The sequence below is a fragment of the Syngnathus leptorhynchus genome, chromosome 7, assembly GCF_054491065.1.
Source record: "Syngnathus leptorhynchus isolate UIUO chromosome 7, UIUO_Slep, whole genome shotgun sequence".
Classification (NCBI taxonomy): Eukaryota; Metazoa; Chordata; class Actinopteri; order Syngnathiformes; family Syngnathidae; genus Syngnathus; species Syngnathus leptorhynchus.
This window is the reverse complement of record NC_141201.1, coordinates 8,327,897-8,350,964: the sequence shown is the minus strand read 5'-3', so window position 1 is coordinate 8,350,964 and position 23,068 is coordinate 8,327,897. Positions and strand designations below refer to the sequence as shown.

At 42.1% G+C, this 23,068-nt stretch overlaps 3 protein-coding genes across 6 annotated transcripts; 1 reads left to right on the top strand and 2 right to left on the bottom strand.

The window, feature by feature from the left end:
- Window positions 1-61: 61 nt before the first annotated feature.
- On the bottom strand, window positions 62-16,856 carry LOC147054568 (bridge-like lipid transfer protein family member 2). Of its 3 annotated transcripts, XM_085916285.1 has the most exons (41): window positions 16,631-16,856; window positions 16,130-16,239; window positions 15,918-16,044; window positions 15,791-15,840; window positions 15,070-15,214; window positions 14,651-14,769; window positions 14,518-14,578; window positions 14,265-14,454; window positions 13,992-14,115; window positions 13,795-13,919; window positions 13,655-13,722; window positions 13,446-13,582; window positions 13,170-13,288; window positions 12,830-13,023; window positions 12,465-12,750; window positions 12,178-12,383; window positions 11,052-12,090; window positions 10,397-10,588; window positions 10,011-10,213; window positions 9,547-9,665; window positions 8,851-9,074; window positions 8,601-8,791; window positions 8,408-8,507; window positions 8,109-8,308; window positions 7,738-8,035; window positions 7,261-7,418; window positions 6,780-6,986; window positions 6,463-6,562; window positions 6,079-6,261; window positions 5,888-6,009; window positions 5,634-5,789; window positions 5,147-5,268; window positions 4,858-5,038; window positions 4,482-4,568; window positions 3,122-3,232; window positions 2,903-3,038; window positions 2,362-2,486; window positions 2,181-2,282; window positions 1,584-1,718; window positions 1,249-1,276; window positions 62-1,137 (listed from the first exon to the last, which is right to left on the bottom strand). In XM_085916285.1, the coding sequence occupies exons 2-41, from the start codon at window positions 16,195-16,197 to the stop codon at window positions 1,088-1,090; spliced, it is 6,588 nt and encodes a 2,195-aa protein (XP_085772411.1). In that variant the 5' UTR covers window positions 16,198-16,239; window positions 16,631-16,856; the 3' UTR covers window positions 62-1,087. The 3 variants fall into 3 exon arrangements, with proteins under 3 accessions (XP_085772411.1, XP_085772410.1, XP_085772409.1); XM_085916284.1 differs by having other exon boundaries at window positions 62-1,276; window positions 8,178-8,308; XM_085916283.1 differs by having other exon boundaries at window positions 62-1,276; window positions 16,631-16,855.
- A 586-nt stretch (window positions 16,857-17,442) lies between these two features.
- glod4 (glyoxalase domain containing 4) lies at window positions 17,443-20,401 on the bottom strand. 2 transcript variants are annotated; one of them, XM_085916286.1, is made up of 9 exons: window positions 20,236-20,401; window positions 20,099-20,148; window positions 19,918-20,038; window positions 19,683-19,827; window positions 19,472-19,608; window positions 18,779-18,865; window positions 18,439-18,552; window positions 17,894-17,980; window positions 17,443-17,728 (listed from the first exon to the last, which is right to left on the bottom strand). In XM_085916286.1, the coding sequence occupies exons 1-9, from the start codon at window positions 20,317-20,319 to the stop codon at window positions 17,663-17,665; spliced, it is 891 nt and encodes a 296-aa protein (XP_085772412.1). In that variant the 5' UTR covers window positions 20,320-20,401; the 3' UTR covers window positions 17,443-17,662. The 2 variants fall into 2 exon arrangements, with proteins under 2 accessions (XP_085772412.1, XP_085772413.1); XM_085916287.1 differs by having other exon boundaries at window positions 19,683-19,812.
- A 471-nt stretch (window positions 20,402-20,872) lies between these two features.
- Window positions 20,873-22,858, top strand: mrm3a (mitochondrial rRNA methyltransferase 3a). Its single transcript, XM_085916885.1, has 4 exons — window positions 20,873-21,290; window positions 21,410-21,654; window positions 21,764-21,925; window positions 21,992-22,858. Exons 1-4 carry the CDS (start codon window positions 20,944-20,946, stop codon window positions 22,531-22,533), a joined length of 1,296 nt encoding a protein of 431 aa, XP_085773011.1. The 5' UTR covers window positions 20,873-20,943; the 3' UTR covers window positions 22,534-22,858.
- Window positions 22,859-23,068: the final 210 nt, after the last annotated feature.

Sequence of the window (23,068 nt, the reverse complement as noted above, 5' to 3'; positions counted from 1 at the left end):
CTTTTGATGTCTTTTAGATGGGATTGTATATAAATACAAACATCAGAAACAAATACTTTATTCAAATTACTTTATTATATAAAAGAAAGTAAAAAAGCAGTCTGCATCTCAATAAATCAGAATACACTGAAACCCCCACATATTGGTTGTACCATACTTTTAAGGGAATCCTTTATTATTCTCAGAAAGAAATTAGCTTTTTTTGTGGGCAGGTTGGGCTAAAGTTACCGTGTGTCCATTATAAACATGTTGCTTGACTACCGTTTTGTGGCATCAATATGTAAAAATCATTTGTGAGTGGGTATACATTTTTGCAGCAAGACTTGACCTGTGTAGAAAACTTTATTTAAATTGTTGAATTCAAAAAGGGAAACCTGTGAATAGAATGTATTCATGAAATAATTTCTGCCTTATTTTTCTGTCCATCTACTTTCTATAGTGATTATTATTAGGGTCATGAGTAAGATGGAGCTGATCCCAGGTGAGAGTCAGAGCTATCAGGAGAACATGCCAATAAGTGTTTGGTATTTTACCTATCCACATGAGTTCCTCCACCGTTTGTATTCAACTATCAGTCGTCAGCTGTATGTCAAACAAACAAATAACTGCCTTTGATGATCAAATCTTCCTGCCAGCATAGAGCTCCGGTCGTATCTCACAATTGCCTGTCGTGTACGTATTTTTTGGGACATTTTTGTTTGGTGGTGTGCCAAAGATTTTTCTTTTTGTAAAATAACTCAAAGGTAGGGGGAAACACTGTCTTAATTTATTGAGATGCATCCATTTTTAATAAACTGTCACATATATATATTTTTTTTTATCTTGTATTAATGCAACTCTTACAGCAGACGACATAGGCGAGGTTCTCATACGTGTTCCTGAACCAGCAGGAAGCGCTCAGAATGTGTTAACAAGCAATTGTGCTTATTGGCTGAAATGCAGTGACGATGCTTAGTTAGCGTTTGGTCATATTTAGAATCAACAGGCACCCGAAGGCTTTGCTTTTTTTTGCAATGTGAATATCAGCAGGATCACATAATACGACGACACAAAACAATGCCTCTGAAAATTGGTGTGGGCCTCCAACTCACTTGCGTCGGCTGAAGATGCTCTTTTTGCCGGAACTCTTGTCGGCGGCGCTGAGTCCAATGAGCAGCCGAGCCTTTTCGTCCTCTTCCTGCTGTTGCAGGCCCGAGTCGGCCTTGCCGTCTAACGTCTTGCCGCGTGGGTCAGCGCCACCGGCGGCGGGCTTCAGACGCAGCTTCTCCTTGATCATCTGATATGCAGGAAGAAGATTGGGGAGCATTGAATATGTTGCTCCAGTATCCAGTAAAAGTTAAGCTATTAATCAGCATGTTAGCTTCTTGTGCTAGGTAGCCACAGACTCGTTAGCGACCATACACTACCCCGTGACTTGCAAAGTTATAACGGCGCTGCTAGTTTTATTTGAGTAAGTAGCTACTTTTTATTTTTCATGTCATTTTCCAACTGACACGCAACAAGCAACTTTTCTTCAAGAGGACTTTGTACAGATCTGGATCGAGATGATTATGATTGTATGCGTTTTTGCTCGTTTGTCATACTTGTGCAACCAGAGCCTTGCGGCTGTCTCGCTTCACAGCCATGGCGAAGTCCAACCACGTCCAGGTGTTGTTGTGGTACTCCAAGCATGGTAACACCAGGTTGAGGTCCTTCCAGTCCACGCTGCTTTTTTCTCCCTGAGGATGATCATCACTTATAGTACACTCATGCTCACGCCATATTTCCTTGGTTGATTAATTTTGCAATTAAATTGATCGAACACACACGCACTATTTTTCAGACTCCAAGTCATACTTTTTTTCCTTCATAGTTTTGCCGGTCCTGTGACTTCTAGTTATGTTCAACTCACAATAAACATTTCCCATTTACAGCACCAAAAGGTGCAACAATCGACCAGGTACCATTGGGCAAAATGCCACGCAGGGTTCTCGTTCGGGCAAACCAGTTCAAACTAAAAAGAACACTTTTCCATTGTTTTCCACAACTGGAGATCAAATGAACTCCAGTTCCTCTGTGAGTTGATCCCAGTGCTCCAATCAATTCACCCCAGTCATTTCAAGATTAAATTAATGAATCAATCAGTTTCATGCAATCAATCAGCTCTAAGATGATGATTACATCTTGCCAACATTAGTCACCTTATAGCTAACACAGAGCGGCACTTGAGGAATCTTGATGTAAATGAAGGAGTTGTTCATGGCTGCTCGCTCCTTCATCTTGTCAATGTCGTCAACAGGATGCTGGTAAAGGAAAATACACAGAGCACCATTACAATCTTTTGTATCTAACCCTAACACGGTCAACTGCAAGTATCAATACCTCAAGAGGTTTCCTGAACGACCTCCTGACACCAGTGCTGCGGTTCATCCCTTGGGCAACGCCTTTACTGGGGCCCATCGCACCCATGGTGTCTTCGGAAGACTGACGAGTCTTCACAGGGATGCCTGCAATGTGGAGGGTAGATAGAATGAATAAAAAATATTATTATTATTTTATCTTCATTATTTTTTTTTTAACTTGACCAAATATAAAATCAGTAACCCCGTGCTCTTTGACATTATCAAATGTAATCAGGGATTGATGGATTACGCTCTCCTGCACAATTTGAGCCTTTCAGTATTTTATATTTAGGTAAGTATATCATATTATTTTCCAAATGAATGGTTCCAAATTGATTTGTCTAACTGCTGAACTCAGCTTTTAAATGACTTTTTGTTGACTCAAGGACTTTTATCCATCTGTGTTTCTACTTTAAATCTGTAGACCGAGCTCTGTTACCCAAAAGCTGAAGTCAGGGCTAATATCAATTCTAGTGAGTGTGAAATTACAAAATAAACAAGACACCAATGCAGAAACATACCTGTGGTAACCAGTCGGAACTTGTCCTCTTCGTCTGTTACCTCCTCTTCTTCAACGTTCCTCCCGGGGAAGAAGAATCCCATCATCCTCTTGAAGAAGTGGTACATGAGCTGGATAGTGAGAGGCACCACATTTACCTGAAAACATGAGATTTTTTTTTTTGTCAGTGTGGGGGTGGAGGGGGCTGTGATGATGACGAGGAATGTGTGACTTTCTTCACCTCAAAGTGCTCCTTGACAGAGATCCCGCCCACCGGGGGGCGCACCTTGCTGAAAATGCGCAAGGCAAACTGACGTCCTGACTGACAGGGGCTCTGAGGGCGAAGCACCACCTATTGAAAGAGGTGTCATGAAAAAAATAAATAAATACTCCTGCACTTTATCCTTTTGAACATATTCACTTCGATGTCCTTGAGTCTATTTGGCAAATAAAGTCTAGTACATTTGGTTAGTGCGAATGTTCTGATGCATTATCAGTTTTTCATGATATCAGTCAACTTGCATAATTCAAATGCAATGACTCAAAATGATCCACAATGTCAATTGTTCTTTTGGAAACATATGGCACAATATGAAAGTCAAATCATCAATGCTGTTGATGCTCTTCATGCCACCTATTTATGACAATTTTAACCCTGCACAATAGAACTACAATGATAAATAAGCAATAAGTCAAAATAAAAGTTCCCGTCCTGGCACATGCATGCAATATATGGATCATGCTTAATGATACTGCCACAATGTACAATAGTCATAAAACTTACAGATATAAAGAAATGCCAATCATCTGTCAAATAATGCGCTGTCACGCACGAGCACATGCATGACTCATGCAATCGCGCCTCTTGCCAGTTATTCAGGATGATTACCTTGCACAATAGAAATTAACACAAGAAATAATCCATAGGATGAAAAAATGTCCACATGAACATTTCATGGATAAATTCATCATTTATCTCTCTAGTCAATCGTAACATCTGCAACTTTTCACAATAGAAAAAAGCACGGAGACTTTAATTCACTAATGGCCTCATGCTTTTAAGACACAATGTAATAAATGATGCTGTTTGTGAATGGAGAACTCATGGACCAGTGGGCGATGATGTCATGTGGACAAACACGATGGCATCAACACAGACAAACAGCTATGTGCATACGTACCCTCACACGCTGCATGCGGGAAACCAGGCAGACAATGTAGACAATTTAAAAAGCATTTTCCAATTTAGCAATTTAGTAAATGGTGACAGAATAACATAAATTCTCAAACTTTTTGATTGCAGGGACCAATTATATAGGAGAAATTTCTCCAAGGACATCCTCACAATTCTACCTCTGGAACTAAAAAAAATTGAAGATTTTTAAGAAAAAAGGTGAAAAATCAATACATACTTTATCTGGAAATAATCTCTAAGTAATCTTTAAAAAATTAAAATGCATTTTGTTTCAATAAAAAAAATAGATCTTACTTCAGTAATAATATACACCTTTAGAAATGGCTTTTTTTTTGGCAAAGACCCAAGGCTACACTTGGCAGTTTGATGCTTATGATGAGCATTTAGTGGACTTGACAGACATTACCTTGTAGGCTGCATTGGGCAGCAGGTTGTTCATGGTGAACCATCCCAACTCCAGCAGATGCTCTGCTGTGTCATCAGACTTGTTGAGCTGTTTGAGGAAAGAACGAGTCAACTACGGAAGCCCAGCTGAAAGACCAGCATTGTTTTTCCTTGGCCTGGCAATTATCCCATTCTATTCATTCATCTGATCTTTTTTGTAAGAACTATTTCTTATTTAGTGTACGAGTCAGTGTTGCCAACTAAACAATTTGGCTGCTACATTAGATTACTTTTCCTACAGCTAAAATAATTTTTTTTCTCACAAAAAACTACATAGAAATACTACAAGGTGAAGAAATGAAGATTTTATTTTCGGCCCAGCCCTTGTCGTCCCTCACCTTACTGTACATGAACCTCTGCAGCTCCAGTTCAGCAATTCCCAACTGGCCATCCTCTTCAGTCAGACACCAGCGTGCCTGAGCAAAATAGATCTCGGTCCTTCTCGCCACGCTCACGTCTTCCGGCGGCTTGCGCAGCTCTAGCTTGTTGGCCCGCTGCAGTTGGAAGTCCTTAAAGCACCTGAGAAGAAATGGGATGTTAAGCACAAGTAGCCTACGTGTATGACTTCGCCCGCCCCTGATTTAGAGAAGACCAAGATCACTGAAACGGTGCAGATGTGGTGAGAACCTGATGAGGATGTTAAGCTCCTCGCTCTTCATCTGCATGTCATTTTTCTCCTGGTTGAGCTGGTTCTGCAGTTGCGTATTGATCTCGTTCAGCTCGTCAGTACTCAACTCCTCGGGTTGTGCCTTGGAATTGGTGATCAATCAAGAAAGAATAAGACAAGGATGGGCTTAGATGTATGAATAGCTTTAGAATTGACACCATTTTGCATTTTTTAATACTGTCCAACTTCACACAAAAAATTACACTTGTTCCTCGTGACAAATAAAATACATACATTTGTAATCTTACAAAAAAACTAAACAAAATTGTTTTTGTTCACCTTAGGGTGCCACTTTCCCCCAATTAAATATACGAGGCAACATTCTCACCTTTTTACTATTTTCTATGTAGGATGCCTTACTACTGAATGGATAACTCCAGTATGTGTTAATATTAATGGCCCTTGCTAGAACCCTTGCAAAGTGCAAGGCAACAATGTACAACTCACCTTGATGTTGGAGTAAATTTGCTTCTCCAGGCGTCTTATCTGGGCCAGGTGCTGCCGAACCGCCTCCTGGAGATGCAAGATGCTGCTGCGCTGCTCCTCGGGGTTACTAGAGATCTCCAACTGGAAGCGCACACGCTGCTTCTTCTCACTGTGCTCCTGCAGGGGGAACATTGATAGAAGTAAAAAAAAAACAAAAAAAAACCCATCAGCCAAGAAAAACATAGATAGGAGCAGCTGCTCTGGTATTGCCCCACCTTGCGTCTTGGCTCCACATGGAGCAAGAGGTTGTTCACGATGTCCAGAATCATGGCATATTGAATGGGATTGGTGGATATTTCCAGGTCGTGGTGAATGAGGGTGAACGTGTCCACAGCACCTGGGAAATGATTAAATCATGAGTAAATTGATGCTGAAATAGCACAATCTGTATGGGAACCACACACACCGGCCTGCTTTTTCAGCAGGTCTTCCTTTTCATGGTGGTTTCTCAGCTCCGGTGGTTTAATTTGTGTGGCGAGCTCCGGGTTGATGTCGTGACTGTAACTGATGTAGTGCATTCGGCAGCTGCAGCGGGAGATGATGCGCTGGACCTGCTGGGCCTCGTTCACCTGCGCCGGCTGGTTCCAGTCTGTGCGCGCACATACATCTTGATGGTTAAATTGGGTTTATAAGCTCCTCAGAAAAAAGTCAGTTGTCAGATGAATTGCAAGATCACTAAAAACGGACTATAACATTTACAGGTGAACTTCATTTGCCAGTGCTTTTTGCATCATTTGTTTTTCACTTACAAGGGGCTTTGTGAGAGCAGTCTGTGTGTCATCAGTCATACCTGTCGTGGTGCTCACCATTCCACCCACGGCCTGGCCACTCTCCATCAGCTCCAGCACCGAGTCAAGATTCCGCTGCCGGTGCTCCTCAATGTTTTTTACCTGAACACAAAGTCGCAAAAAGCTATATGGTACACTTGTTGTTTTTTTTTATCATGAAATTTCTACAATTAGTCCGTCTTTGAACGATCCCTGGTAGTTGTTCAAATCTGATGAAATCAAATAGTCAATTTTGAAAGCACTTCTGGGAAATGAGTTAAGTAACATTAAAAACAGAGCGACCTCTAAAGTCTCAATACTCAGCAAGAGTTTAGCCCACCTCTAACCACAGCTGCCAGTCCTCCTGTTCCGATGGGTTGGGCTCCATGGTGGCAAAGTACTGCATGCCATCCAGCAGGCAGGTCCAGGTGGTCTTCTGCTTCAAGGTGTCATTGTACCAGGACGGATGGTGCTCACACTGCAGCAATTGGGCCTTGGCCGCAGACACCAGCACGCAGCCGGCTGTCTCTGTCCCACGCAACATCATCTGTGTGTGGCACATTTGATTTTTTTACACCTCGGGAAAAGTATATGCAAACAGATTTATATCGCACATTCAGTGTGATTTGAATTTCATCACTTTAAACTACATTTTTCCCTCGCGGCGCTCTTCTAAATGTTCCATGGTGAAAAGCATCAAAAATAGCAAAAGGCTCTTTTAAACACAGAGGTCTAACTGTTTGAGTGAACATTCAATTTGGAGACTGCGATTTGCGATCTTATTAAATTAAGCTCTCAGCATGGCTTTGAAGGTAGTCTACCTGGCAGTTGACCAACTCAATAAACCAGTTTCGGTTGTAGACGTCATCAGTCTGACAGGCTGCGATGCCGCACAGCTGGTCACTGACACCCGAGTCCTCTTCGGAAAACACCACAAACTTGTCTGTCTCTTCAATAAGCTTCTGGAGCATGGATGTTCCTATAGAGAGAAAGAGCAATAAGATAAAATTATTGCAATTTTCCCTGACTTTGTGGATTATTCCCATTGTTATGCTTATTTCCACTGTGCTCAATAGTGGTTCAAGAAGAATAGCTGCAGAGTGGAGTGTTTGCATCAATATGTTACATTTGACAGAGAATTTATTTTGACTGTGGATTTATTTGGAGTTTATTTCTATGGATTCTATCACATTCAATCACAGAATGATATGCCACGTACACTCCGTGGTGTGCTGTGGTGCTTTTTTTGGTATGTTGTACACCCTATTTTTTTTTTTTAAATGAGGTCCAGTCCTCACCCTCATGCGGACTTTTCTCAGCTCGACTTAGTGTGGACACAACAGGTGTGGTGGGCGCAGTGGTGGGTGAATAGTTTGAAGGCGAGCGCTTCAGCTTCTTGGCCTGGAGCTGCGTGTCAATTCGCAGGCCCTTCAGCGCTTCGGTGGAGAGGTTTCTCTTCAGGACTGAGGCCTTTTTGTAACCGTCATACAGCCCAAATGCTATGTTCCTGTTGGTGGTGGTCCAGGAGGCGCGCAGGTCCACAAGGCGTAGCTTGTGAGTGTATGTAGCGTTGGTCTCATCCTTTGGATTCACTTCCTGTCAAGATCAAAACAACACATTACACAAAAACACCACAGCAAGATTGATGCTTGTAGATGTACAGCATCACCTCTTCCACACGGTTGCTCTGTCGCTGGTAGCTCAGGGAGGACAGGCTGAGCAGGTGGGTCTTGTTCACCTGAGCGTTCATCTGGTGGTCGGCCGTCTCGTCCCACGTGGAGGCCATCAGGTGCACGGTCACCTGCGACAACTCGCTCACCATCTGAGTCACATTCCATTCCGAGATCAGCCTCCTCATGACAGTGCCAGCTGTTTGAGCAGACATGCATGATATAAAAGAGAGTTGCATCAAATAAAAATAATAATAAAACATTCATTTTGAAATGAAATTAAAAAAAAAAAAAATACCCTGCGGAATTAGTCTTTGATCCCCTCGAGTGAAGACGTGGCCCTTTTTACACTCCACTTGAATACCTCTTTGCTGGGCAAAGGATGCCCAGTAGTGAACCTGAAGGACACACAAATCCAATGCTGCACTGTATAACCCAAGGACAGATAACATGACTGCATACATAATGCAAGGAGGAGAGGCAACACATACTTGTAATTGTGGGAAGGCAGCTGTGTAGGACATCTGCTTGTAATGCTGACCCAGCTTCCTTCGCACAGGTTTGAGGCTATGAAAGAGCTTTCCTCTGCATATGGGCCGAGACACACCGGTCCAGGTGGCCCAGAAGTTCTGCATCCAGCGCAGAGTGCTACTGTACAGCAAGATTCTCGGCTGGGATGATTCTGGAAAATAGAAGCTTTTAATATGCCACTCACACACATGCACGTACACAAACACTCACCGGAGCCACAGTGCTGGTTAAGGTCCATTGTGATAGACAAGTTGAGATTCTCCGAGCGAAATGCCCTGTAAGAGTCATGAGGCTGTCCCGAGGTCACACTCGCAACGTTCTCTGTCGAGCAAAGTGTGACGGCGTGGTGATCGTGAGGGTTGCCATGGCAGAGCCACTGCAGGTCCAGAGTCATACACAAATTGGGAAGGTGGAGAAAGCAGATGTCATCATACCTAAGATGGAAAAAGAAGAAAGTTATATCAAGCACAGTGAACTTCAGTGTAGTATTCACGCACGCATGGACGCACACACTTTATTCTTCTGTTCTTTTTTTTTTAAAAGTCATTTAAAGTAGTATGAAAAGTAGCTAGATATGGAATCAAAGATGTTAAATTTAGTGTCAAAATTGTTAAAAATAGGACGAAAGTCGCTATATTTAGTTCAAAGTGACCAGGTTGGAAATGTTAAGTACCCATCACTTCATTTTGTTGCAATCCTCGAGCACTCTGCTGTGCATTTGCATGGGCAAGGGCCCACTCCTCTCATTCCCCACAACCAGGGTGAGAAGTGGAGTTAAGCGAAAAGAGAAATATTTCTTTACCTTGTGTATTTTGGGAAAATAATGCCAGAAAACTGTCATTATGATATCTGGGCTCTGTTTTAAAGTAAGAAAAAAAAAGATTGATTCAAACTAAACATACTCACTTTGATGCCGTTCTGACGTTGACATTTAAATCTCCTTTAAAGACAAACTGTCCGGGGTTCCAGTCAAAGTTGAGCTTGCTCCATTCCCAGTGCAAGTTCTCTGTGGTGTTGTAAGGGTCCTGTATCAATGCAAAGTTCTTATATTAGATTGCGTAAAAGGACAGTAGGAAAGATATTTTGTTCAACCTCCGGTAAGGTTTTTTTTCCAGAGGAACAGCCAGATTACTGGAGCAATTTAACCCATCATACAAAATCAAGATCAATCACTTCTTATTCCTAAACAATGCGGGTAAAAGTCTTAACATTCACCAACGTGACTGTTGAAACGTTGACAATTAAAAGATAACTGATGAGCTCATTTGCATTCAGTTTCTGATAAAAAAAAAAAGCAGCACCCTCTACCCCTAAATAAACTTTTGAAATCTGGATATTTTAACAATGAATGATATATTCTGGAGTTTTACCTCTGTGGCAAGCTGATGAAGATTGGCTTGCTCAATGTCCATGACAAAGCGTCCATGTAGCAAGAGGCGACTTTTGTCCCACCAGGCGAGCAGAGGTGAGGGGTCTGCCGTCAGTTTGGTGAGCAGGTCAACCGACTGACCGATCAGGGTCCACGCCGGGTCCCAACACGGCCCCCAGACGATGGTGTAGAGGCAAATGTTGGCTGCATACAAATAATGAGTCCACTGTAAATTCAGTCTTCTGTAAAGCTGGTACACTCATTTAGTGATTTGTAAAAATCTAACCCAATTGCCAAAGGGAGGAAAAATGCTAAAATTTGGTTATGTGTGTACTCTACTGAAGTTAGCCCCAATATGGGGGACATTGTGAAACCACAGGAACTCACATTTGAAGTCGTAGTAGAACTTTAGGGGCGGCATATTCCTGTGCACCGTCACATCTCCCCATGGCAGGCCTAGCGAAACCGTTTCTTTCCGGTGAGCTCTGACCTGTCCGTCCTGCTCGGTCCCGATAAGGCGTCCTGACAGCGACCAGTCACGGATCTCAAACAGGTAGCGCGGGTAGTCCCGAATTCTCACTGGACAGACAAAAACAAAGTTAACGATGAGACATAGACTAAGTAATTATTCATTGAGATTTTGTCAAACTATAAATGGTGGGAAGTTATAAAGAACATTTTTTTACTTCACTTAAGTAGATATATTCTTTCAACTTGTTACTTGAGTATATTTTCTTCTGACAACTAGTTACTCATACCTCCTACGCTTGAAAACAGATAACTGTACTTCCTATTCCTTATTTGTAAAAGTAGGCTTTCTACTTATTTCAACCCCCACAGAAAAGGGCGCAATTTAAAAAACATTTCAAGTCAGAGAAAGTTGGTCAAGGAGTGATTTCAGAGTCTTTACTTTTAACTTTCACTTGAATATAAAAGCTGTATTAGTACTATTTTTACCAGTCTTTTCTTTTATCACAAGTGTATGGGACTTTAAAAATAGAAAGACTGTGTGTTTTTTTTTTTTCAACCTCTGGAAACGAACCCAAAAATGAAGTCAGTTTGAACTTGACAACGCGGCACCACTGGACAACCAAGTGGAGTCCCTCTCTGGGGAAAGGGCTGATCCTGTCGATGTCCCTCAGCTGTTCTCTCACACGCTCTGGGCCGTGAAGCGACTGGTCGGCCAGGACAACCAGCTCCAGGTCGGACACTGTCCACGTCAGCAGTGACTTCCTCATGGGGGTGTTGGCGTAGAGGCGTCGTGAGCGTTGAATGTAGATCTCAATGTGTTTCTTCTCCAGCGAGCTGTAAAGCTCCTCAATCTTCCTGGCCGGCAGAAGCTCGCCGTGCTGCTTGCGGAGGTCGGCTACCTTCTTGTCCAGCAGCTGCAGACGCTTGGCGCTCTCTTTGCTCTCGTCCTTCATCAGCTCGTAATTGTCACGCAATTTGATCTCAAAGACGTCGTCCAGGAAGACGAAGGAAAACTGATTGATTTTGAAGATGAGGTCTGGTGGTGGGCACAGCTGAGTGGACGAGGTCGAGCCCGGCGGGCGGTGCAAGGTCTTTAACCACTTCTGCACGCTGATAGCCCTGTCGAAGGTGTCGGAGAAGTTATACTGGTAGGGGAACTCCACGGAGAGGAATGGACAGGTGAAAACCCAGATGCGGTTGTGAGGCGTGGTGAAAGAGGGGAAAGCGTTCCTGTGCAGCTGCATCTCCGGCAGCTCGCCGTGCGTCGCCACATCCAAGCCTTTGAAGGAGATGATGTCATGGCCGTCAAAGTTAAACGCTACGGCAGGTGTGCGCATGTGCACTGAGCCGGCGTGCTTGGAGAGGGACAGCGTTTCGGTGTGGAGGAGAATGCAGTTGTGCTCGCCCACGTGAGCCGTCACGCGAGCTGCACCCAGTTCTAACAGCACACTTAGACTACTTTGATTGCCTTCATCTGGTCTGATCGGGCACTCATCTTCTCGTTCGCCGCTGAACATATGCCAGCAATCCAATGCTTCGGTCATGTGCTGATACAAAAACATGTGGTCTGGGGGTGTCCATACCACGGCCAGACCATTTTCACACTGAACCTGTTAGGGAAAACATATTAAGAACACATTAGGATTTTTTGTATCCGTCCGTCCGTCCATCCCATCCAATCTATCTAAAAAATGTACCTGCAATGTGTGGGTGCTGACGTGATAGCAGAGTGCCGTGGCGGTGAGACTGACAATGGGCTCATCAATCTGAGAGGAAGGACAACATGTCTCAGTGTTTTCCGTGAGTGTCTTAATGACGGAGAACCCAACGCCCTGCAGAGACAGCTGCGAGCTCTCGGCCGAGGTCATCGCTCTGATGGAATCCATCCTCAAAGACAGAGCTCCTAAATGGACAGTAAATAAGTAGGTCTAATTATTAATTCACCTGAGAACATTTTTTTAAGGTTGTTTAAAATCAAACCTGCCTGCTAGATTGGAGACCGTGAAAACGTTAACATCCTCCAAATGGAAGTCCAGTTTGAACAACAGAGGCAAGGAAGAGATGGGTTGTCCCACATCAGCAGTAGTGGGAGGCACTAAGGGCTCATCTGACAGCCTGCCTCCAGCTGGAGTGTAGATGACAGAGAGTAGACGAGACAAACACAGCGCGCAGGTCTCAGACAGTTCCACTTGGAGTCCCTTCAGGCTGGACTCCACACTCAAGGATGGAGTGCTGCCATTCAACTCACTGATGGCTCGATTCCAGCTCCCCTTGATTGACAGGACAGTTATGCTTAATTCAACACCCAAATAAATGCATCATGACTGGACCTGATTGAATTTTTCCTACCTGAAGATCGAGGGAGTCGAGAATGAGCGCTTCACCCCACACGTGTTTGCCGGGAGGATGTGGGGCTTGCTGGATATGAGAACCTTGGCCCACTCGCCACCAGAAACTGTCCAAGTTTAATGAGGCCCGCTGGTGCACGTTGCGGGACTCTAGGCTGTCTTGGTCTACCTTTAAATCCAAAAGATGTCGTAGTTCTGCACAAGGAAAATAATATATAAAATACAATTGAAACAGCAATCCTAGATAAATTATACTTTTACACAAGTAATAAATAAAATATTCATAAAATAAAATATTTTGCATTACTGCCACAACATGCCATGACATTAGACTGTAGTACCTGCGCTGGCAGAGAGGAAACCAAGGGTAAAAGGTGTGGTGTCTCCAAGTTGCACAGACACGTTGAGGTTGGACACAGAGGAAGAGATCATCACAGGGGCCTCCAGATGGGGCAAGCATCTGAGGAAGAGGAGGATGGGCAAAAAATCGAATGGACTACGCACAACGGACAGAATGATGCAGTTGTGGATAAAACAGACAAAAAGATATCTTAGCATTATTATATTATTGTTGAAGAAATAATTACAGTTGTCGTTTCTCCCCCATCAGCACTTGCCTTTTCCGACGTGACGCCTTTCTGTGGATCAGCTGTCCCCTTGGCAGAAGATTGAGCCAGTGGGAGAACTCATGGTGACGGTAATGGACAATGCAAGTGTTGACAGCAAAAGAGCCAGAAATGTCAATGGAAGTGACCTACAGCAAAAAGAAACTCAAGTTGCAAATCTTTCTAGGCTTTCCTCAGACAACAACAAAATGTGTCCTTGCCTGCAGGGATGTTTTCAGTGTGTTTACACACACAATTCTTTGCCTGGTTTGTGACAAAAGCAGTCCATCTGGCCAAAAAATATAAAAACGTTATTTGTAACTCTCTATTCACTTCATGTGTTGTCCAGCTGTTCACTGACCCTCCAGAAGGAGATCCAGGCTGCTCTGGGGAAAGCTCAGCTCGGGGGTGAAGCTCTTCAGGGGAAGCTGCTCACTGTCACGAGTGTAGCAAAGCTTTAAAGACTTGAGCGTCCAGTTCAGGTGTCTGCAAAATTTGGGTGAGTGGGAGTACGTGTCAATAGCAGATTTCAGAACACAAAATCAAACCATGACTCACCTTTTCTGACTGTGCATGGACAAGGTTATATTTGTGTTGTCAAACTCCACCTTGGCCTTGTGCGGGACGACACTGTGGAATTGTTCGACGGCTTCCGTTTTGATGAATTCCGTGTCCAAACACTCTGAGCAATCCCAAAAAATGAATGTTAAAAATCTACTTCTGCAATGTTTACAACACGGTCGCGCCAATCGCCAGTTATTCTGATGACCGCCACCTTGCACCATAGAAATACTGTCAAAGTAAACTTGTTAGTTCAGTGGAATGACTTACCTTGCAATTGTTCAACAGATGGGTCTTGAGTGGTCTTCTGTGTTACCAGTACGGGGCTGAGGAAGAGGCCCTCGTGCAGCTCGGCCAGCAGCGTCCTGACGCGTAGCGACAGCGAGCCAGGCCTCATCTCGGGGAGACTCACATCGCCCGACAGCAGCAGGTTGAACGCCACCTCTGCCAGACAAATGTCCTGCAAAACAGATCCCACATTAGGCATGCTGACGTACAATTCCGTCCGTACTGTGACACTCACCAGCTGGCTGCTTTTGAGAACTTTGCTGCTTAATTGTCCCACCGAGAAGTCCCACGCTAGCCTATAAGGAACGACACGTTTGTTCACAAAAGGTAATTTACCACATTTGTGCAACCAGAAAGTGGTCAGTCACCTCTTACTGTGGTGGTCCAGCAACAACGTGACAGACGTGACGGTCATGTGCCACAGCGACTCGGACAGCGCCATGTTCAGGACCATCACGTTGACTGAGCTGATGTGGAAGGACAGCAGCTGCGGAGAATGGCGGTGAGTTGCTTTTTCGAGCTACTTATGTATGTTCTATACTGTACTATTATTCATCACCAGTTCAAGTTATTCAGCTTTTGGGTGAAATTTCAAGCTGAACCGGAATACACTACGACTTTGGACTTCTCTGAACATATGAGACTCTTCCTTTCCCTCTCTGCATCTTTAAAAACGATGATGCAATATTTTCCACTTGCTTGGTCATGGGTGCTCTAACCAGTCAGGGAATAGCCCATTTTGCACCCCAAAATGGAGAAATAAGTTCCACTGTATTTTGGTACATACTTGTGACAGTAAGCGAAGTGTTGTGGCACTGATGGAAACCGTTCCCGTTTTTTCCCCATGGCTCGTCCCCTTCGTCAGGGGTCCGAGAGGAACTTGTAAGTCGAAGCGAACTCTTGTCTCGCCCACGCACAATGCCAGGTATTTCCTTATAAAAAACAAAAACATGGTGAACACAAACACTACACACTAATTGCTTTGAAAAGTTTTTATTTGTATGTATTTATTTACCGATTTATTTATTTCAAGTTTAATTGGTGAGGGGCTAAATCACATAACAGCAACAATAGGACACATACAGTATTGTACATTGCAGGGAGGACTAGTGTTAGATTATTGCAACTTTTTGACTCGGTGGATGCCTCATGGTGTGTTTATCTTTTTTTATTGTCCAAGGTGGCAGTTATGAAAAATTGTTCAAATGTAATCTTATCATCGTAATAGCAAGGCACATTGTACACAGTGTGTACGGGTGGATGTGTATTTCTTTTGCGCAACAGGGTGCTTTGGATTAAAAACTTTTGAGGCGCTATCACATTAACATGAAACACCTATGTTGCGCAAGGTCATATGTTTGTGCATATACTGTGTTGTATCAAATTCTCTGAATGATTTCTGATTATCTATTGGGTAAGGAGTCTGTCATCAATAAACACGGGGAACCATAAAGAACCACAACATAATGTCAATATGTTCCGTCAAAACACAGAATGCTTTTACTTACGGTAAATCCTGATTCAGAAGTTTGCTTGAAATCCATATTCGGTCAATTTCCTGTCATGAAGAAATAACTATAAGGGCCACATGGGAAGAGCTGCAATCATGTCCCACTTAGACAGTGTGTCACTTACCACAGTGTGCAGCGGGTGAAACTGGATACTGACTCCTTGGACTGAGAACAGTCCCACTGATTTTATCTTCAAGTCTGCATTCAGCTTTGTCTGGAGGATTCGAACTACCAAAGTGTTGACCAGCCATCTTAGAATGAAAGTGGAAATAATACACCGTTTAAACAAGGACAGCCAGTGCCAGTTAGGATGCTCCTAAACTGAGGAACACTTACCGGAATATGATGCATGACACAATGACAAGAAACAGAATTGTGAGGAAGGAAATGAGCAGGAAAGACATGACGTCTCAAGTTGTGTGGACATGGAGCTATTTTATCAGCTTCTGTCATGGAAAGAGAGACATAAGTGCTTTAACTTGACAACCTTTGCTTTCACTGTATTCTGAAAGCTATGAAGCGCCTCCTCCCCACAAAATGAAATTGTCAGAGGTAATATTTCATTGCTAACCCTGAAAGCAAAACTACAAGTACCTTGTAACGGTAGCAAATTATTGTGTACAAAAACAGTACAACACGAATTAGCATCAAGCTAATAACATCTCGGGAAAACTTACTTGTAACACGCTTGTAAAAATGACAGTACACATTTTAGTTAGCCAGATAACTTTAGAATATCTAGTTACCCCAAACTCGTGCGACGCGTCATCAAAGCAGGAAAAAAAAATCTGCAGTAAATCTGTGCTAGCAGGCTAATGCTAAGGCTAATGCTCTTACCTTCTACCAAGCAAGAGGAATGAACTTTCTTGCAGAGTGGGTGTCTTTGTTTTACCCGTCCAAGTTTTATAAACTCATTTAGCCTGGCATTTTTTTATGGTGAATGGGCTCTGTGGCACCGCAAAGTAAAGCGGTGACAGCTGACAGTTTAGCCCGCAAAGTAATCGTCAACACTCCGCCCCTCTCGGCTCCAGAAGAGGCGACGCTGTGCAGAAATTACGTATTCAAAATGCTAAAAGTGGTTTTTTTCCTTTTATTTCACACGCACACCGACATATGCGGGACTTGAACTCACGGTGTCGGCACATAAGACAGCGACCCCCCCAATGCTAAAACTTAAGGTTGGTTTAGTGACCAATATAGGAACTTATTTCTTTAAATTATTACTTATTATATCCAAGCAAGTCCAGTCATCTTGAGTCAAGTCAAATCAAGTACATACTGTGAGAAGCCACGTATGAAGTATATAGAAAATAGTATAGTATAGTATAGTATAGTAACTGAACCTGTGACTCGAACCTAAGTCTGTTATTTGGCAACTATCGTGATGAGCTTCCACTCTCCCAATGTTATGTAATATTTTATTGATTTCAATGCTTAATTTGTAGAGAATTAAGTTTAATTAAATATAGTTTTGATTCACTGTACCGTAATTATAATGTGAAAAACAATTATATCATGAGAAAAATTATACATCCTCTCATTTCAGGCCAAAAATTGTTGGGTGAGTCTCAGTTCTATCAGTCAATTTCCAAAGTTGCAACACATGCAAAGCAATGCCAAACTATTGCTTGCTGCTAATACAAATCATACAAATGCAATGGTATGGTTTATTCTAGGATTTTTCCAAAGTACAATCAAAATTGTAATTTCCCATATCCTTCACTTTTGCAGAAAATGGTTGTCCATCTAATTTTATGGAATAACATTTTTGACGTCAAAATGAAGACGTTTTTTGTCCTTAAGTGCTATATGTAATTGAAAGTGAAGGACCCTGTGAAAGTTGAGTTTTTCCAGACTGCATTGTTCACTTCACGCTGCAGCTTTCTGTCTATTGTGCTTGGCAAACCACTCGTTGCTTTTGTCATCAGCCATTCCCTGAAAAATAAGTAAAACACCAAATTTATTAGGGCACTTCAATCTGAGCAAAAAATGGCTAGAATGATCAGAAGCGTTCAGGTGTTTGTGCTCCCTGCAACATGTTTTACATTATTGTCATAATTTGTCTTACACTTGCAAATGACCAGTAGGAGAATCACTGACCTTATCCAGGAGCTCATTTCCTTTGGGGTCAACCATGGAAAGTGGTCGAAATGCTTCATCGCCCACAAAGCAAATTTCATGGCCATCCTAAAAGGGGGGAAGAACAAATAAATTAAAAATAGAGTAATACTATGATTTAGCAATTTACTTGTGTTCAAAACAGATTCGTAGATTAAAATCATTTTCATTTGTTTCCTTAATTTGAACATTTAATTCTTGGGCATCATATTTTTAACTCGAGTTACATGTCAAAATGAATAATACGTTGCCTTTAAAATAAATCATAATAATGAGAACTACATTTATACAGCTTTGCCTATGATTTAAAATTTTAAATTCAATGGATATCAATCGCTCAGTTTGACCCATGTTTGGGGAAAAAGACATTTGGCAAAATACCCGCACAAAATCCCCCAGAAAAACATCAGCACAAAACAACACATTATTATGTACCCAACAAATTTGTAAATTACAGTATGAATAAGTCAAGTTACCAATTGTATATGTTTTTCACAGATGATTCAATATCATCAATATTCACTTACTGGGTCGGCTAGAATCACCACCTCCACAGTGGCTTTTCCTGGGGTGTCCAAGCTCACTAATGGGGTGAGAATGTTCTGTTTCTCCTTTTTCATCAAGGCTTCCAGGTCAGGAAGCTGTGGAAATTGACAACATGTTAATATTGAGGAATAATATTTGTAATAATAGCATGAACGTTAAACCTCACTGCAGTAAACAGTGATTCAAAAGCTGATTTCTGACAGCAAGACTCATGCATATAAAAGAAAAAAGGGTTTAAATATTTCTTGTAGTGGTCACTATGCTAAGACTAAGTATCACAACTCATTTATTAAATAATACCAATAATCAAATGTATGTTACTTGATCCCGGGGGCATGAAAAGGCAATCCTTCCAAATGCTGTGCCATGGTTTACAGTCCCATTGATGTCGCGGAGCTCCAGCTTACACTTTAAACACAAATTTGTACCAAAAGTAAGTCAGAGTCTTTTAAAGTCCAAGTCCAAATTTAAAGTGGGGAAAAAAATTATTGTATCAAAAGCTAACTTCTTTCTTCTTGTATAATCATGTCTTTATTATAGTTATATTCCATCTTTTTTCACACAAAGGCTGTATTAGACTTGGACTCAACTTTAATTATCCCTTGTGATTACGGCCTCAGGAAACTCTAAAAGATATTATTATTCTTGAAAGACCAAGTATTTTCATCAGTGTATTTAATATTTTGGAAAAATAATTACTTGATTCCAACATGCTTTTATTCCTTGACTTTATTTCATTAATATTACACAATTTCCCAAAGAAAGAATGACTATTTTGAAAAGGAATTCTCACTAAATTTGAAAAATATTATGCCTTGACTATATGCTTAACTTTAACTAGGTATTTGTTCAGAAAATAATATTTAATTGTAATATTATGTTTACTTTAATCTTTTGAAAAATATCAGTATTTGGGAAAATTAGAACATTGTTCTCTTAATACTGTCTTTTTTATTGAGAAAATAAAAGAAATAAAAGTAAACATGTCATCTAATCAAATCCATTTATGGTTACCTGTGTGTCTCCGAAGCCTAGCAGGACTGTTTTCTTGTCGTCATTCTTTTCCATCACAGTCATTCCCAACAATTTTGACCAGTAATGAATGGACTTGGCGAGGTCTGATACGCCGAGGCAAACCTTTTGCACGGGATCTGGAGTGAAGTAATCATCATTGCAGCAATGCGAAAAAAAATACACTCACACAAAAGTAGCCCATGACACTCACCTGTGGAAGGCTGTTCTTTGTCCACCAGGTAGAAGCAATACCCTCCTGGAGCCTGCGTCAGGTAAAGGTTGTCCCCCACCTCAGTGAGGGGCCAGCCCAAGCGTTTGGCATTACTAACAGCCTGACTTGACTGAAGGGTGAGCCCCTGCAAAAACACAACAACAAAAATAACAATAAATCACAACTGTATAGTCACTTTAGCATATGTTTACATCACATGTGTCATCAAACCTACCAAAAAATCATTACCAAGTTGATACTCAGCCACCCCATAATTATAGGTCAGCTCAGCAACAAAATGGTCATCTTCTGGACCAAAACCAACCATAGTCTTGCTCCATTTGCCATCATAGGGGCTGTATGAAGAGCAGAATTCAACAGTTTATAATGTGTACAAAGTTAAGGGTGCAACTCACCCGTTGCATGTTGCTTTGCAGCCTTCAACAAATTCCTCGTGACGCAAAACCTGCAATTCACATGAGATTACTTAACACGTCCATTGACCAAATTGTGCAAGAATGTGAGGGGGAAAAATAAAAAGAGAAAAACCCACCTTCATGCCCAAAACATCTCGGTAAAATGTGGCCGTTCTAGATCGGTCGCCAACTTTAAAAACAAAATGTAGCGCTCGTCTCATGTTTTTAGAAAGACGATGTCGTTGTCTCTCTATTATTATGATTATCTGGGTCACGTGAATTCGACCGAATTTCCGCGTTGATCGATTTCTCTGCTATTGATTAACTAGGAGAAAAGCCCCATTAAGACGGCATATGTACATCAATTTTGTCAAATGTTGATATGTCATTAAATCAAAAGCCCGGGTGCTTTTATTGTATATTTATATAACTTATATTTGATTGATTGACTAAGCGGTTCAGAAAATGGATGGATGGATGGATGAATATTTCACAATTTTATATATATTTTGAAAGTTATCTCGAGGATTCTTCTTCATTCAGCTGGAGAAGACAGCGAGTATTATTGAAAATATTACATACGTTTGAATTGTGATATTATTTTATTATTAAATTATTGAAATACTAACCATAGTGTGTAAAGCTCATTTACTTGAAAAAAAAAATCTCACTAAAAGTACATTACACTAAGACGGGTGATTATTTTACATACTACGTCATAACGCGGTGATTAAATATTGAAGTCGTTTCGAGCAGTACGGTAAACTTTCGCTAGACTTAAGATGGCGCTGTCAGTTAACTAGGCAATAACATGCAGAAAGAGAAGAAGAAGAAGACAAAGCAGCATGGCGACTTACATGGGCCGTATGAGGTACCTCTTCTCCTTGGAACGAGCTGTTTTCTTGTCACGGGGGAACATCTTCAGCGTGGAAACGAAACGATACGTGCGTGGATTAAGAAGGAGGCCGGTTAGGGTGATATTTCCAGAAAATGAAAAACATAAAGGAGATGTAAAACAGGCAATTTCGGCGGAGAAGAAAGAGGCAAAAGTTCCATTGAGAACAGAGCAGCATCCCGGAGACAGGAGTGATTTGAAGACCAGGAATAGTCAAATATCATCAGCAAAAGTTCAAAGTAATAAAACTGATGAAGTCCCCTTTGAGAGGGCTTTGCCTGGAGATAAGAGACTGGCGTGAGTATCATTAACACACGATGACCATTTTCTGAAATCTGTAATTGCCACCAATTGAAAGTAAATTTAATAATTAAAGTACACCTGATTGTGGTATCGTTGTGTCATTTGCCTTGCAGGAAATTGGTGAGTGTGGCCCGTTCCAGAACATTCCGGGAGCAGCAAGGCAAAGTCCTCCTGGAGGGTCGTCGCCTGATCTGTGACGCTTTGAACGCAGGCGCTGTTCCTCAGACCATCTTCTTCAGTACCCTTGAGCGCTTACGTGAGCTTCCTTTGGACAAGCTGAAGAGGGCAGCGCTTGTCAAAGTCAAGTTTGAAGACATCAAGCTCTGGTCTGACCTTGTGGCCCCACAAGGAGTCATAGGTGAGTGTCTGTTAACGGTAACGCTGCAAAGAAAAGAATAATGATTTTAATAATGATATTACTTTGCATGTGTGCATTGTTGTTGATTTAGCTGTGTTTGTGTTTGCAGGTATATTTTCTCGTCCTGACGCGTCTCGACTGAGCTTTGAGGCCAGCAAACACTCTGTGCCTCTCTCGCTCATATGCAACAACATCAGAGACCCTGGAAACTTGGGCACCATGCTGAGATGTGCCGCCGCTGCTGGCTGCCACCAAGTGCTTCTCACTAAAGGTGTCACTCAAAGTATTACAATTTTATTTTTTCTATAAAATAATACATGTTTCGCTTCACCTCCAGGCTGCGTTGACATCTGGGAACCCAAAGTTCTGCGAGCAGCGATGGGCGCCCACTTCCACCTTCCCATTCATCCCAGTTTGACCTGGGAAGAAGTGGAAGATCACCTCCCCGAGCACGTGGGTGTCTGTGTGGCTGATACTCAGAAAAACCTAGAAGTTAACTCCTCCCACAAACCCAGTGAGTTCGGCTGGATCAGCACGACACGCGCTCACCGGGATTCCCACTTTGAAGAGTCAGACAGTGACGAGGAGGAACTCTCCCTACCCAAAGTTGATGCTGCAGCGTACCACAATGACTGGGCACGGAGTCCAGTTGCTTTAGTGGTTGGCGGAGAGACGTACGGGATTAGCGTAGAGGCGCTTCAACTAGCAGAAAAGAAGGCGGGATGTAGACTTTTTGTTCCCATGGTTCCCCACGTGGACAGCCTGAACTCTGCCATGGCGGCCAGCATCCTGTTGTTTGAGGGTCGAAAGCAATTGTTGAACTCCACGCAAAACTCCGGAAAGAAGCGGACAACCAACGCCGGACAACGTGTTTCATAATGTTTGGCGTTGTCATATGAACTGAACTTCAAAATTAAATATGTTATAATTCAAGCACTTTTCTCTAGGAATTATTTTTGCATTAAAATATCACCCAAATCAGTCATTTGAACCTTGCTTGAGCCCTTATAGGGTCCTAATTGTGTTCCCAGTGCAAAGTGCTATTTGTAGTATTGTAGGTGAAGGAAGAAAGGGGGAATTGCGCCATTATGGGAGTGAACACTGCCAGCTTGTTTCCTGGCCAATTGAAACTGCTCCACTCATTGTCTTTAAATTCAGTACAGGAGTGCATAGACTGGAATCCATGCAAAAAAAAAAATAAAGTACACAAGGGTCATTTTATAAGGAACAACAAGCTAGCTGATTCAAGGTTTTGTTTACTGTCTATGAAAATAGAGTGCAACTACGGCAATGCTTGGTTACCAATCGGCAAGGTATGAATATTTCGATTACTCCTCACCTTATTCATGACAACCCAGTGCAACAAAAATAAATCCCCGTCTCCTTTTGTTAGTAGTTGCAATAATGGCCACCT